This window comes from Lissotriton vulgaris, chromosome 3_1, assembly GCF_964263255.1.
Source record: "Lissotriton vulgaris chromosome 3_1, aLisVul1.2, whole genome shotgun sequence".
NCBI lineage: Eukaryota > Metazoa > Chordata > Amphibia > Caudata > Salamandridae > Lissotriton > Lissotriton vulgaris.
The window spans coordinates 1,574,974,576-1,574,990,835 of record NC_141689.1 but is presented as its reverse complement, the minus strand read 5'-3'; the positions used below and the strand labels follow the sequence as shown (position 1 = coordinate 1,574,990,835).

General features: G+C 46.7%; 1 protein-coding gene across 2 annotated transcripts in view; it reads right to left on the bottom strand.

Annotated features, from left to right (window-relative positions):
* Positions 1-16,260, bottom strand: part of ECPAS (Ecm29 proteasome adaptor and scaffold) — a 780,178-nt gene that overhangs the window by 467,670 nt on the left and 296,248 nt on the right. For both annotated transcript variants that reach the window (XM_086962068.1, XM_086962067.1), the window contains exon 23: positions 15,202-15,303. In XM_086962068.1, coding sequence (XP_086818194.1) covers positions 15,202-15,303 — 102 coding nt within the window. The remainder of the gene's footprint in view (positions 1-15,201; positions 15,304-16,260) is intronic.

Here is a 16,260-nt window from a genome sequence, read left to right as displayed (position 1 = left end):
AATACCTGTGGAACATATTCACACATGGTGACTGAGAAGTACACTGGTGTCGACTGCTTGCCCCAAGTAATCAGCACTAAGAAGGCCAGCATGAATGACATATATGGCCACATCTTGACGGGGTTGAGCCAGGGAGCCTAAAACTCTACAGGGACCACTGGCAAGATCTCAGTGACCATGTCTCAGAGACGTGCAGATATCAGCCTAGCAGGCAAACCACACTGACTATCCAGAAGGCTAAACTGGCCAAGGAGAGCATTTGATTTTCGAACAACTCAATCCTTTTTACTTCCTTTCCCGGGGAGTCATGAAGAATCAATTAGGATTTATCATGCTGGTACAAGCTTGGAGCACCAAACTTTTGGGGGAAGGGTGCGGTTTAGAAAATCTGGGTCACCATGCACTACTCTATAGCTTATGGCTCCCTGCCTTTGCACCGATGGGCAAGAGGAAGGCTTAGACAAAGTTAGGGTATCTGATGGAGCTTGTTGAAAAGGAGTAGGGGCTCAAAGACAGCAGGCCCTGGCTGGAGAACTTCTGTAATGTTGTTTGTCTTAGTACAACACAAGGCAGTTGTAGGTCTAGGACTCAATAGCAAATAAAATTACCAATGCAAAAGCAAGACTCTCCCGTCAGTGGTCAAAAGGGGGAAATCAACCCTGTATCAGGGGAAGTATCAAGCCCACTGGCCTCCTCTAAGTCCATATATAAACTCTCATCATTGTAATGTGGAGTTAAATCAGCCCCACCATCACTAAATCTCGGTGTAGTGCCAACATCTGGTGAGAATCTGAACCAAAATGTTGATGAAGTCACTGTAGTGCCTGAATCAGACTATACAGGAACCAAGTGCATTAGACTGGAGCCATAGCATGACCTCTGTAGAGACCAAGACCGAATCAGCTCAGTGATAAACAAAGGAGTCAGCACAGACTCCCTCTCTGACACTTGCAGCCTGAGATCCGGCATAAATGGAAGAGGGACAGGCGCAAGTCTTGAAGAGCGAATGGCAGTCGGTACTGGAGATGGAGCATAATCTGAGACTGTTTAAAGGGGCTCAGAAAGTGTAGAAGAGGAATTCACCAGCGTTTAACCTAACCCAAGGATTCACGAGGCCCAAGGGAAAATAAGAAGGAGTCAGACGAGTGCCACAAATGGAAAATGCTATTTACCAGTATGCATCTGTCCTTGGCATGTGGAGCTGCAGGTTTGTATACTTTTGCATAGATCGCCATCTGGTGTTGGGCTTGGATGTTTGCACTTTGTTTTTGTCTCGGAAGAAGTCTTTGTAGTCACGAGGTAGGGGACTCCATCCTTAGATTGTTTTTGCCACGCAGGGTTATGATGGAGTAATAAGAAGTAGAAAGAGATGTCCATTTGTAATGTATCTAAGTAAGATAGTATTGGAACAGATAGAGGTATCCGGGGAGGCGGGTGGGCGTATACAAATCTGCAGCTCTACATGCCAAGAACAGATGCATACTGGTAAGTAGTATTTTCTATTTGAGGCATATGAGCTGCAGATAGTATATTTTTGCATAGACTATACAGCAGTTACCTCCTTAGCGGTGGCTACCTGTATCTGTTACAGTGGTTTGAAAAAGTGTTCTTATTACAGCCTGGCCCACACTAGCTAGTTGTTTTACCTGCACATCTACAAAATAGTGTTTTGTGAAGGTGTGTGGTGTAGCCTAAATTGCTGCTTTGCAGATGTCATCTAGGGGAATGTTCCCTAAGAATGCCAGAGAAGCCCCTACTTTGCGTGTGGAATGAGCTCTAGGGGGAATGGTTAGTGTGCGTTTGGCTTTGATATAGCATATTTGGATGCATTTAACAATCCACCTGGCAATTCCTGTCTTTGAGATGGGATTGCCTTTCAGAGGTGGAGAGAAAGCCATAAAGAGTAGTTTGGTCTTTCTAAAGGACTTTGTCCTTTCAATGTAGTAGAGTATTGCTCTTTTAACGCCGAACGTGTGAAGAGCTTGTTCTGCCACTGAGTCTGGTTGAGGGAAAAACACTAGAAGTTCAACAGACTGGTTGAGATGAAAGGCAGATACGACTTTGTGTAAAAATTTAGGGTTAGTTCTAAAGGACCACTTTGTTATGATGGATTTGTAAAAATGGTTCTTGTATGGTTAATGCCCGGAGTTCACTAACTCTCCTGAGAGATGTGATAGCAACCAAAAAAGCTACCTTCCAAGTGAGGAACTGTAGTTCACAGTTGTGGAGAGGTTCAAAAGGGGGACTCATGAGTCTGGTAAGGACCACATTTAGGTTTCACACTGAAGAGGGTGGGATCTGGGTGGAATTCTCTGGTGGTAGGGTGTTTAGCTTCTTTAATGATATCCATACAATCTGGCAGAAGATTTAGGTATCAACACAAAAAGGAGCACAGAGGGAAAAAGGAACCCAGGTCGCCCTCCAATCACAAAGTCATTCAAAATGCAATGACCTGGTCCAATTAAGGCACTATTCTAATTCCTTTCCTTGATGTACAATATTATGAAAAAAGCTATCTTCTTTTCAAATAACTCCCCTATCTCAAATGTTCATGGGGTAAAGAGTACATCAAGATCATGTCAAATTTAAAATAAGCCACAGTTCCTTGTCAGACAGTCATAACCTCTAGACACCACACTCCAAAGTGTATTTAGTGAAAAAATGTGTGCAAGCAAGATGACCCCTCACGGGCGAACCACCAACGGGGAACCTGGTAGGTACTCACCAGAGTTGCCCTGTTATCATCGGCAGTCATCAAGCTTTAAATGAAATGTGTCCAAACAAACATAAATGTGTATATACAAATAAAGTGCAGTGGAACAAACGTGTGTAAAACATACAATACAAACAGTGTAACACACAAACAAAAAATATATATAAGATAACCTGCACGTCCATACGACCTTTATTCTGTTCTTTCATGCAGCATTATCTAATTAAAAAGCTGGGCGGGCTTTTACCTATAAAGCCACACACCACTCGCCAACATGTTTCATTGCCGTGTACATTAATGGCAATTTCTTCAGGGTATTAATTATTTATTTTAGCCACTGCATACAGACTGGACACACTTTTCTTCACGACCCCAAGTGGCCCATGTAACTCCTACCGGCCCTGGGGTATGTCAAGTCAAGTCAAGTCATAAAATTTGTATAGCGCACTACATACCCAGAGGGTTTCAAGGCGCTTAGGAAGGGGAGGAGGATTATTTATCAAATATCCACGTTTTAAGCAGCTTTCTGAACGCTAGGTGGTTCTGAGTGAGGCGAAGGTAAGCGGGGAGTGAGTTCCATGTTTTAGCAGCCAGGTATGAAAAGGATCTGCCTCCCATGGTGGTCTTGTTGATGCGACGTACAGTGGCGAAGGCTTGGCTGGAAGAGCGGAGTTGGCGGGAGGGGGTGTAGAAGGACAGTCGAGAATTGAGGCAATCTGGTCCGATGTCGTAGAGTGATTTGTGTGCGTGGGTAAGCAGTCGGAAAGTGATCCTCTTATTGACGGGTAGCCAGTGGAGGTCTTTAAGGTGACCAGAGATGTGTTCGTTGCGTGGGATGTCTAATATGAGCCTGGCTGAGGCGTTTTGTATTCGTTGTAGTTTCTTCTGGAGTTTAGCGGTGGTACCTGCGTAGAGGGTGTTTCCGTAGTCCAGTCGGCTCGTTACTAGAGCGTGGGTGACTGTTTTCCTTGTTTCGGAGGGGATCCAGCGAAATGTTTTTCTGAGCATGCGAAGAATGTTAAAGCAGGAAGAGGATACGGCGCTGACTTGTCTGTTCATTGAGAGTGAAGAATCCAGGATGACGCCAAGGTTCCGTGCGTGGTCTGTCGGGATGGGTGCTTTTCCGAGGGCTTCCGGCCACCAGGAGTCGTCCCATGCAGAGGGGGATGTACCTAAGATGAGGACTTCTGTTTTGTCTGAGTTCAGTTTCAGACGGCTTTGTTTCATCCATTCGGCGACTTCTTTCATTCCTTCGTGTAAGTTAGTTTTGGCGGTGCTGGGGTCCTTGGTGAGAGAGAGGATCAGTTGAGTGTCATCCGCGTAAGAGATGATGTTGAGGTTGTGTTGGCGGGCGATGGCCGCGAGGGGGCTCATGTATACGTTGAAGAGGGTGGGACTGAGTGAGGATCCTTGAGGTACGCCGCAGATGACTTCAGATGCCTCGGACTTGAATGGTGGGAGGCGGACTCTCTGGGTTCTTCCGGTGAGGAACGAGGTGATCCAATCGAGTGCTTTTCCTTGGACTCCGATGTTTCTGAGGCGTTGTAGAAGGGTGCTGTGGCAGACTGTGTCGAATGCTGCAGAGAGGTCGAGGAGGATGAGGGCGACTGTGTCACCATTGTCCAGTAGAGTTCGAATGTCGTCTGTTGCTGCGATGAGGGCGGTCTCGGTGCTGTGTTTGGCTCGGAAGCCAGATTGTGAGGGGTCGAGGGATTTGTTGGCTTCGAGGAAGGCGGCGAGCTGGTTGTTGACGGCTTTCTCGATGACTTTGGCCGGGAATGGAAGAAGCGAGATGGGGCGGTAGTTTTTGAGTTCGGTGGGGTCTGCTGTTGGTTTTTTCAGAAGGGCGGTGAGTTCCGCGTGTTTCCAGACTTCTGGGAAGGTGGCGGAGTTGAAGGAGCAGTTGATGACGTCTCGGAGGTGCGGTGCTATGACGGAGTCTGCTTTGTTGAAGATGTGGTGAGGGCAAGGGTCTGTGGGGGATCCAGAGTGGATGGAATTCATCAGGCGAATGGTGTCCTCAGTGGAGATTGGGTTCCAGGCGTTAAGGGTGTTTACGGGGGGAAGATGGTCAGCAGATGGTAGGGTGGGTTGGCTTCCGGGTTGGTTGTCAAAGCTGTTGTGGATGTCAGCAATCTTGTTGTGGAAAAAAGAGGCTAGGGAGTCGCAGAGGGTTTGAGAGGGGGTGATGTCGTTGGAGTTGGCCGAGGGGTTGGAAAATTCCTTGACGATGTTGAAAAGTTCCTTGCTGTTGTGGGCGTTGTCGTCAAGTCGATCCTTGAATGCTGTTTTCTTGGCTTTTCGGATCAGTTGGTGGTGAGTGCGGGTGGCGCTTTTGAAGGTGTCCTTGTTGCTGGTGGATGGGTCTTTTTTCCAGGCCTTTTCAAGGGAGCGGCATAGTTTCTTGGATTTCTTGAGATCATCGTTGAACCATGAGGCCTTCTTGTTGCCAGGTTTGCTTTGACGTTTTTTCAGTGGTGCTAAGGTGTCGGCGGTGTTGGATAACCATAGGGTGAAGTTGGCGGCGGCTTCGTTTGCGTTAGAATAGTGGGCTGGGGAGTTTAGAAGGAGCGATGCGGAGATCTGGTCCGTGGTGATTTTGTTCCAGTTTCTTAGCAGAGTTGGTTGGAGGTGGTTGGTGGGTTTTGGTTTGTTGTAGGTGAAGTGAACGCAGCTGTGGTCAGTCCAGAGGAGATCCGTAGTGTGGCTGAAGGAGACATGATTGCTGGAGGTGAAGATGGGGTCAAGTGTATGACCTGCAATGTGGGTGGGGGAAGTGACCAGTTGTTTAAGTCCAAGGTTGGCGAGGTTGTCTATGAGGGTGGCGGTGTTGCGGTCGTTGTTCTTTTCAAGGTGATAGTTGAGGTCTCCCAGAAGGATGTAGTCTTTGGAGGGGAGCGCGTGTGGGGTGATGAAGTCCGTGATGTCTTCACTGAATTTTGCGCGGGGTCCTGGTGGCCTGTAGAGGAGGGTGCCTCTAAGAGTTGTCTTGGGGTCGATGTGGATCTGGAAGTGAAGGTGTTCGGAGTTAGCGAGGTTGGCGTCAGAGCTGGTAGAGATGCGGATGGATTTCTTATGGACGATAGCTATTCCTCCTCCTGTGTGTTCGGTGCGGTCCTTGCGTGTGATCTTATAGTCATCAGGGATAGCGATGGTGATGTCTGGGGCGGAGGAAGCGTTCATCCATGTTTCCGTTAGGAAGGCGACGTCTGGAGAGATGGTGTCTAGTAGATTCCATAGGTCAATGGCGTGCCTGTGGACCGATCGGGTGTTGAGAAGGATGCATTGTAGGTGGTTGGGGTCGGGAGTCTGATGTGTGGTCGTAGCGGTGATGTTGTCGGTGCCGCAGAATTTGCAGGAGTGGCATGAGAATGGTCCATGGGTGCGACCAGGAGCGGCTTGGACGCAGTTGGGAGCGCGACCGGGGTTAAGGGCTAGGAGAGTGGCGGCATCGTAGGTAACGCGGGAGGGCAGGGGAGCGCGAGGGGCAGGGGGTCTGGCGCTGGGCGCGGTCCAGGCGCGGTCCAGGCGCGGACGGGCGTAGACGGGCTTACCTTTGGCGCACCTTCGGCGTGTACGTAGCGCGTGGACGCTGCGCGTGGGACCATCTGACATTAATGGACAGAGGAAGGGGAGGGGCGAGGGCGGTTCAGCTGGGAGGCGGGTCGGGCTGAGGAGGTCAACAATAACAAAATGGAGGCGGAGGGGTTAGGACGGAGAGAGCGCTTGGGGGGGGAAACACCAATGCAGAGAAATGCAGCGAAATTGACCAGGACCACAAGTAAAGCGGCGATTTCGAGCGCACAAAAAGCAATCAGGGAGCAGACCAGCAGCTAGAGTCACGCTGGCAAAGCAACAACTGTAGCGCACAGCTAATCAACTTTACAAATGGGCAAAATCAATGCACAGAGCGCGCAGCGGCAACTAGAACGCAAAGCAGGAGACAATCGACGATAAATACTTCAAATCAAGTAGCACGCCTTCTGCAGCGAGGAGGCAGCAGCAGGGGAGCGACCACTCTGCTCGGAAGCGAGGAGCGAGTCACGGCGCTTCCAGGCAATGGAGCACTGTTTGTTTACTGTGGGAGGGCGGTTCAGCTGGGAGGCGGGTCGGGCTGAGGAGGTCAACAATAACAAAATGGAGGCGGAGGGGTTAGGACGGAGAGAGCGCTTGGGGGGGGAAACACCAATGCAGAGAAGTGCAGCGAAATTGACCAGGACCACAAGTAAAGCGGCGATTTCGAGCGCACAAAAAGCAATCAGGGAGCAGACCAGCAGCTAGAGTCACGCTGGCAAAGCAACAACTGTAGCGCACAGCTAATCAACTTTACAAATGGGCAAAATCAATGCACAGAGCGCGCAGCGGCAACTAGAACGCAAAGCAGGAGACAATCGACGATAAATACTTCAAATCAAGTAGCACGCCTTCTGCAGCGAGGACGCAGCAGCAGGGGAGCGACCACTCTGCTCGGAAGCGAGGAGCGAGTCACGGCGCTTCCAGGCAATGGAGCACTGTTTGTTTACTGTGGGAGGGCGGTTCAGCTGGGAGGCGGGTCGGGCTGAGGAGGTCAACAATAACAAAATGGAGGCGGAGGGGTTAGGACGGAGAGAGCGTCGCGCCCACCCCTTCCGTGGGTTATCTTAAGTCTCCTGTTGTATTCACTATCAGGAGCAAGAAGCAGCGTTAACTCATCCCGCGAGAAGTCAGGGTTTGGGTCTGGTTTTGAGGAGGTGCAATCGTTCTGTTGATTAGTGAAGTGTTAGATATTATTTCTTCCTCTAAAGTACCCAGCTTCTCCCCTATTCTTTTTATCATTTCAGCCAATGGTATCAGTGATTTGAGCATTTGCTCAGTTTTTTCAAGTAGAGCTTGGGACTGAGGGGACAGTGTGGCAGAAGGCTTTAGCACTGTTTTCCTGGGGGCAAGGGTATTTTCCTTAGATGGAATTGCACACAGTTTTGGTGTTTTTGCCGCTCTACCCCTGTGCTTAGACCTCCCCCACACTTTCTTTTGGAGGTGAACCCCTGCCCTTAAAAAATAGTTTGGGGGCTATTTAATGAGGGACAGGGGTTACTCTCTTCAGAAATAATGTCTAGTATCCGCTCTACACTTTATCCTCTCCGATAGTTTCCCTATTTGAGACTCTAGATGTATCCGGAGAAAATAAATGGGGCGAGGTACTATCCACATTAAATCGGTCTTTATCATTGCTGGGTGTTAATGGCAATCTTGGTGGTGTAATGGCTAGATTTATAGGTCCTAAAGAAGACCGCCTATTATAAAATGGTTCTTGGGATAGACGACGCTCCGTAATGGCGATCTCATGTTCTAAAACTGAGGCCGCCCTAGTGATGAACTGATCTAAAGTCCCTGTAATTGTACCACCCACCACAGACTACCTAATTTTGCCCAATTTTGACGTCATTTTACTTATCGTTAAGAATCAAAATATTAAAATATACAGGCAAGTAAGGTATAACAATTAAATGTTTAACAACCACATTTACATGAACTATTGCCACAATACAATTTACATATAGGGTCTTACTCAGAAAATCCTAAGTTCGAATTTAGGGGGGTGGCCCAGCCCAGCCTCGTCTGCCCTTGGACGGGCGCAGACAGTCCCGCCCTTGTCCCGGGATGATCCTGCGCGCTCCCGCGATGCGGGGGATGGCGTGCAGATTTATGCACCTCCAGCCGCGGGTTCTTCGTTTGGCGGCTTCCGGCCGCAACGGCACCTGGGTGATTTAGTCCCTTGCACCCGCGCTCTCCCCCCCTCAGCGGCCGCCCTCTGTTGGAAATGAGCTGTGGCGGCAGGGGGAGATCGAGTGCAGCGATGTGTGGCGAGGGACCCCTTGGTATGAGAAGAGGCCTTGAAACAATGCCCCCAGTCGAGTCCGTTCCAGAACGGGCAAAGCAGCAAAGTAAGTTAATGTTTCCCGCTCCACCGGGGATGGCGTGCAGATTTATGCGCCTCCAGGCGCGGGTTCTTTGTTTGGCGGCTTCCCGCCGCTACGGCACCTGGGTGATGTAGTCCCTTGCACCCGCGCTCTCCCCCCCACAGCGGCTGCGCTCTGTTGGAAATGAGCTGCGGCGGCAGGGGGAGATCGAGTGCAGCGATGTGCGGCGACGGACCCCTCGGGAAGAGAAGCGGCCTTGAAACAATGCCCCCAGTCGAGTCCGTTCCAGAACGGGCAAAGCAGCAAAGTAAGATAATGTTCTTGATGGACTCTTTACCCCATGAACATTTGAGATAGGGGAGTTATTTGAAAAGAAGATAGCTTTTTTCATAATATTGAACATCAAGGAAAGGAATTAAGAATAGTGCCTTAATTGGACCAGGTCATTGCATTTTGAATGAGAAGATTTAGGTAGCCAAACTCTAAGCCCTCAGGTGCCAGATTGCAAGGTTGAGTTCATTGGGATCTGGATGTCTTGTTTCTCCATGGTTCGGAGTGAAAAGCTTGGGTGAGAGACATAGTTTTTGATGAGGAACGATTGATAGTTCCAATAGTGTTGGGAACCATGGTTGTCGGGCATATGTTGGAGCAACTAGGATCATTGTGAAGGAATGCCGTTTGAGTTTCCGAACCACTAACGGAATGAGTGGGAGAGGCGGAAAAGCGTAAGCAAATTTGCCTGACCAGTTCATCCATAGCGCATTGCCTTTGGACAATGGGTGTGGATATCTATACACGAAGGTTGGGCATTTTGCGTTTTGGTGTGTGGTGAACAGATCTATTTCTGGGTAGCCCCACATGTGAAAGAATAGAATAAGAACTTGAGGATGAAGTTCCCATTTGTGGATCTGCTGTGTTTGACGACTGAGTAGATCTGCTATAGGATTGTGTACACCTGGGAGGTGTTCTGCAAGGAGATGTATGTTTTGCGGAATGGCCCATCTCCATATGCTCTGAGCTAGTTGTGAAAGCTGCAGTGTGTGTTCCCCCCGGTTGTTGTATGTAGTACATTGCTATCATGTTGTCTGTACGGACCAGGACAGCTTTGCCTAGGAGGTGGAGTTGAAAAGATTTTAACGCTAGGAATATTGCTAACAATTCCAGGTAGTTCATGTGAAATTGTCTTTGTTGGGGGGGGTCTATATGCCCTGGGTGGTATGGGTTTGAAGATGAGCTAGCCAGCCGGTGAGGGATGCGTCTGCTGTTAGCACGGTCTGTGGAACTGGGTCGAGGAACAGCCGCCCTTAGGAAAGGTTTTGTGTGTTCCCCCACTGCAGAGAGCGATGGGTGCAGGCGTCCACCAACACCAGATCTGTCACCCGACCTTGAGCCTGGTTCCACTGACATGCCAAATATTCCTGTAAGGGGCGCATTTGGAGTCTTGCATAAGGGACGAGGAGAATTCAGGAGACCATCATCCCGAATAACTGCATGAACATTCGCGCTGGTAGTTAGTGTTGAGGCTGAAATGTTTGAATTAGAGACTGTATGGCGCTTATCCTGACTGGACTGGGTTATGCTAGAGCTTTTGAAGTGTCTATTGTAGCCCCTAGGTATTGTTGTATGCTGGATGGTTGGAGATGAGATTTGGCAAGGTTTACGGTGAATCCCAAGCTGTGAAGCAGCTGAATTGTGTTGTGTGTGTTGCACACAACTGCTGCGTAATTTGGCTTTTATGAGCCAGTCGTCCAGATAAGGGAAGACATGAATATGCGATCCACTCCATTAGGGATGTGGCGAAGTTTAGGCCAATTGCTCATTGGAAGAGGATTTGGGTGACTCCAGAGTTAAAACATTATGCACTGGCTCTAAATGATGTCATGAACTCTGATGTTGCTAATAAAATGTTATGGTTAAAGTGTGTGAGGAATACACTCACTGAAATGGGTATGAGTAGGTTATGGACCAACCCAGGGGATGCGGTCTTTCCATCCAAGGCAGAGTTTAAGGCAGCGTACTGGAACATGGTTGTGACCAGGCGCTACGTGTCCTCTATTGGGCCCTCTCTGTCTAGAGCATTTCTCGACCTAAAACACAAAGCCAAGTATGAAGGCTATTGGGATCTTATTACCACCCCCAACGAAAGGAAACTATACCATCAGTTTAGGATGGGCTCTCTACCTACCAAGGCATTTACAATGAAATGGAATGGTTCGAATACCAGTGCCAGTCCGTATTGTTCAGATATGGTTGAGACAGTGATTCACATTCTGATTGCTTGTCCAGCCTATTATAAACCTAGGCAAAGATGGTTGAAACCTGTTTGTCAGAATATGGGAACCAGGTCAAGCAATGAGGCTGTTAGGATTTTATCCACATCACTGGAAGAGCCGATTGTGATTGCAGTCGCCAAAGTTTTAGGATGGGTATGGACTATTCGTTTAAAATCTAATATCGTATGATAGTTTTGTCTTGTAACTGATCTTGGCTTATGCACTTTATAATATTGGCACTGTGCACTTTGAATGTAGTATTTGTAGTATTTATGGATTGCTGTTTGTTGGAATTACTTGTGCTAACAACATATATATTAATGTTCTTGATTGTTTTAATGATTTTAATATGTCGTGTGCATATTCAGGCATAATTTGCCTATTAGGTTAAAACGTAGGAACTGATGAGCAATTGTGAAATACCATGCATTGGTTATAAAGTGATTTTTATTTCACCAACTATATGGCATGTATCAACTTTTGTGATTTTTTAATCGAAATAAAGTTTTTTGAACTTGAATATGTGGTCTCCTTAACTGGGCTGCAACTACTGTGAGGAATTTGGTGAAGACTCTGGGTGCTGTAGTGATCCTGAATGGGAGGACTTTGAATTGGTAGTGGTGACCATCTACCACAAACCTGAGATAATTCATGTGAGAAGGGTGAATGGGGATATGAAAGAAGGCATCCTTTAAATCCAGAGTGGAAAGAAAGTCGCCCGTTGAAGTAGTAGGAGCACCTGTTGGAGAGTGACCATGAGAAAATGGTCTGACTGAATGTAGAGGTTTAGCGGTCTGAGGTAAAGTAGGGGCCTGAGGGAGCCATCCTTTTTTGGGATTAGGAAATACAGGGAGTAAACCCCTTGGCCTTGATGAGGCACAGGGACTGGCTCTATTGCATGTTTTTGTACTAGAGAGAGAACCTCTTGTTTGAGAAGTGTCAGATGTTCCGAGGACTTGGGACGCTGTCTTGGAGGAATGTTTGGGGGGGATAGAAGTGAGTTCCGGGCAGTAACCATACTGGATAATTTGTTTTACCAACTTGTCTGTTATGATGGAATTCCAGACAGGTAGGAACTCACTGTTTAGTGGTAGGGGGTGTAGCTATTGTTGCCACAACCTCTCCCTTTATTGTTGTTGCCTCTGTAGCCTCCACAAAAGTATGGTTTTGGGGATGTTTGAGTGGTGCTCTTGTAGGAGGAAGAGGGATGTTCTGAACCCATGGTTTTGGAGCCAGCTCTGTAGAAGGAGTGGCAAAAAGAGCCTCTAGAGGAAGGAAACTGTAGATTTTGCAGTTTGGACATCCTTCCTCTTTTCTAGGGATTCGTCAACTGAGGGGCCAAAAAGATATTCCTAATCAAATGGCTGATTCAAAATAGCAGTTTGAACCTCCTGCTTGAATCCAGAAACCCGGAGCCAAGCGTGCCTACGCAATAAGATGCTAGTGTTAATTGCGCGTGATGCAATATCAGCCGCATCGAGTGCACATTTTATTGAGGTGTTGGTAATTAGTTTGCCCTCCTGGATAAGGTCATTGGCTTTTTGTTTGTACTGGTCAGGATGGTGTTCCATGAGCTTTTCAAGCTTGTCATAGTGAGCCCTGTCGTACCTGTCCAATAAAGCTTGGGCATTGGCGATCCACCAATGGTTTGCAGCCTGCGACGCAATACGTTTCCCGGATGCGTCAATTAATTTGGATTCCTTATCAGAAGGGGGGGCGTCGCCTGTACGTTGTGAATTTGCACGCTTGCGTGCGTTAGTTACCACAAGGGAATCTAAGGGAACCTGACCTTTAATGTAAATTAGGTCACTGGTAACTGCCTTGTATTTTTTATTCACCCTGGGATTGAGAACCCTGGTTCTGACTGGGTCCTTAAAAACTTCTGGGGCATGTTTTAACAAGCCTTTTAACATTGGCAGAAAGTTTCTAGCACAAAATCTTCATCTAAGGAGTCAGAATGTAAGAGAACCTTCTGGTATTGGATTTAAACCAACACAACTGCAGCTGACCAGGGCTTCGCACTTAAATTTCAAATATCGGCAAGTCCGTAAGTGCGAGTACACGGACGCAACGACAGCTGTAGGAGGTAGAAAGTACCTATGCAGACATAAGGATAATATATTTACTTGTTGATGTGGGGTTATAGATGCCCTCGTTCTTTTGGTCATTTGCCTATCTGCAGTTCCTACCCCCAGTTTTGCATCTTACAACTACAGTTCTGGCTGAGTACTTCACTCTTCTAAAACAGATCCATCTTCTACGATATCCCTGCCTGTCCGGAGTGTGACTACCTCGGCCTTCAATTGATCCAATAGACCTTACGAAATCCTACATATTACGTCTCCTCTGCTGGCTGCAAGGTGAGAGAATTTGATCCACCTACAACTTGGAGACTCTGTGATTTTTGAATGCGCTTGGCTTCCACACGGGACTCCCCTATAAAACAATCTAGCCCTGACAAAGTTCCCACGAGAACGAAACGTGTTGGCTGAGGCCTTTTAAAGAATTGAAACAATAAAAGAACTCTTTCTTAATATTACAACTTCTTTGGACTCCTATTTCTGGTGCACCATCCCTCCCTATAAGACCTTGTGGTATTGGGCAGCCCTGTCGATAAGTTGCGTAAACCCAGTGTTATCATCTGGTGGTGACGGCTTAGATATCACGATGGTTTTCTTTGACCTGAATGATGCACAGGCCTTGCGGTTTTTATCTTCATGCTCTGGGGAGAGGCAGAGATTACACACCTCGTGCAAGTCTGTGTGTGGGAACTTATCACCACACCTGGGCATTTTTTTTTTAAAGGAGTTTTTTCCAATTGACTGCAGGCATGGTCGGCACAGAGAGGCTTAACAGCCCGCGTCGAGATCGAAGAGTTAATTTTAAGACGCACGTCGAAAAGGAAAACACGATGGAGACAATACTGTCGAGTGGAGAGGGATTGCGCATCAAAGGGGGATTCGAAACCGATATCAACCCGGAGCGCAACAATTCACATTCGAACCCGATGGCCGAAAAAACAATCTAAGGATGGAGTGGATGCCCATGTGCACTATCGTCCTAGGGAGGAGTCACCTACCTTGTGACTACAAAGACTTCTTCCAAGACAAAACAAAGTGCAAACATCTGAGCCCAATACCAGATTGCGATCTATGCAAAAGTATACAATCTGCAGCTCATATGCCTCGAACATGCAGTATAGCCTATTTAAAGGCCTCAACTTGCTATGGAATCGAAGATGGTCCGTGTGCATCAGGACAAACTGTGAAATCATATTCTCATTCAGGGATTGTAAGCAGGATTGATTGACACCTGGATGCCCTTGCATCTTTTCCTTTATATGGAAAGTGTCGAATGAGGCCCTGTCCCGCTTCGCCTTTTTATGTGCTTTCTTAGATTTGCACTTCGGCTTAACAAATGACCTTGCGCATGAAGATCTGTTGCAGGATCATCCCCGAAAGCAGAAGCAGATCCGCATTTTTGACTTGGAGCAGACAGGCACTTATATAACGTCTGTAACTTTTGTCTATGTTCAGCGATGTACAGATTCACTTCATGGTCCCAGATCACCTCCAGGTGGTTGAGATGAGGAAACACTCATCACACACTGGAGTGTTCTTTGAGCCCAAACACCAAAGGAAAACCTTGTGTGGATCCTTTATCGCTTTCTGACAGTCATGGCATGGTTGAAACCTGAAGTCACGGGTGGGAACATCGTTCGCTTGCACACCGAATTTCTATTTGATAAACTGTCAGAAAATGAAAAAATAGGGAGTGGAGCTCCAGGGTCAGAGTTCAAAGGTGTGAAAGAAAGGAAACAGTCAACTTGAGGGGATGGGGCTTATATGACACTACGCTTTGTCACTTTTGGGTCATAACAACGCCAACTTGGAGCCATGCAGCACCACCTAGCGGAGGGCGAAAGCACTGCTGAAAATTTCTGGAGGATTTTGGAAAGGTGAGGAATCAGTAGTTACAACTATCCATCAGAAAAAGATATTGCCATCTTGCAAGTTAACAAAATCATTGCTTCTATTCAGCTTTACACAGTCTTTAAAAGTCTTAAAATATGTATTATTAACTTTACATCCACCCGATCGATTATTGTTCATATAAACATATTGCTGTTTAAAAATCATCATTCAGCTCGACTGCAGTAATAATCGACTTTATGCAGACATAATTTTCTTCAGCGCAAATCACAGCTGACTTTGAGGTTGAATATTAATATTGCATTTAATGAATGATTCAGAGTATCTACTTTCAGAGCTGTTGTAAGACTTTTATTGCAACAGTGTGCACAAATGAACCATACCTCTACTGAATCCATTAGGCCTTGCAACAATTTTTTCTGATGGGGAAAGTCAGCATCTCCCACTGGAAAGCATCCGAGGGTTTGTATTGCTCGTTCCTTTGCCTTTAAAAGATTAATACAAACTTTGTTACTACTTCACACAACAATTAAAAGGTAATGCAGTTTTCTTTTGATGCAGCGTCAACAGGTGGGTATTGAAGACACTCCATTTAAGATTCAGCAGCAAAGAGAATAACAGTTCTACTTTTGTAGTAATCCATGTATTCTTACTGCTAGGCTTACCAATCCCAAAACAGGAGTGTGATTTTATATATATATATATATATATATATATATATATATATATATATATATATACATACACACACAATTATCTAAACCCTACAAGCCATGCTATCTAGAAGTACACAGTGACTCTCCCCCCAATGGGACCTTAGCATCCACCACCTACCGGAAAGGAAGGGTGAGTGGCTGAGAAGAGAGAGACTAAAAGTGCAAAAGGTAGCATGGCCAGTGAGCTGTTTCTACTTAACCAGAACACTCCTCATTTACAGTAGGGACAAGAATGTAAAAGCAGACATTTAAAGTTATGGTTACAATTGCAGAGTAGTTTAAGTAATCCAGTCCTGGGGAATAGACTAATTAAAGTTTGTGAGCACTCTGCTTATGTAAGAGGAATGGTGACAACAACACGCATTGGGTTACACCTATTAGTTGCCCACCGGATTTCATTTATTAGGGCATGTGCACATGATGTGGCTGAAACTGTGGACATTTTGCTACCCAGAAAGGCAATAACATCTGGATATATAAGATACATCAATCCCAAAAAGACAGGGGACCATGTGTCTAGTATCAGAATGAGTGCTAAGCTGTGTCAGTACCGCAACAGGGTGGTCTATATAAAGTATACCCAGTTTATTTGACAATCTACCTATGCTATTCCAGACAAGCTCCCACTATAGTGAGCACTAAAGTGACTTAAAAATAAGGTTGCTAAGTTTTCTTGTTCACGAATACTTGTGACCTTTCCTAATTCTCTGAACACCGCAAATACAT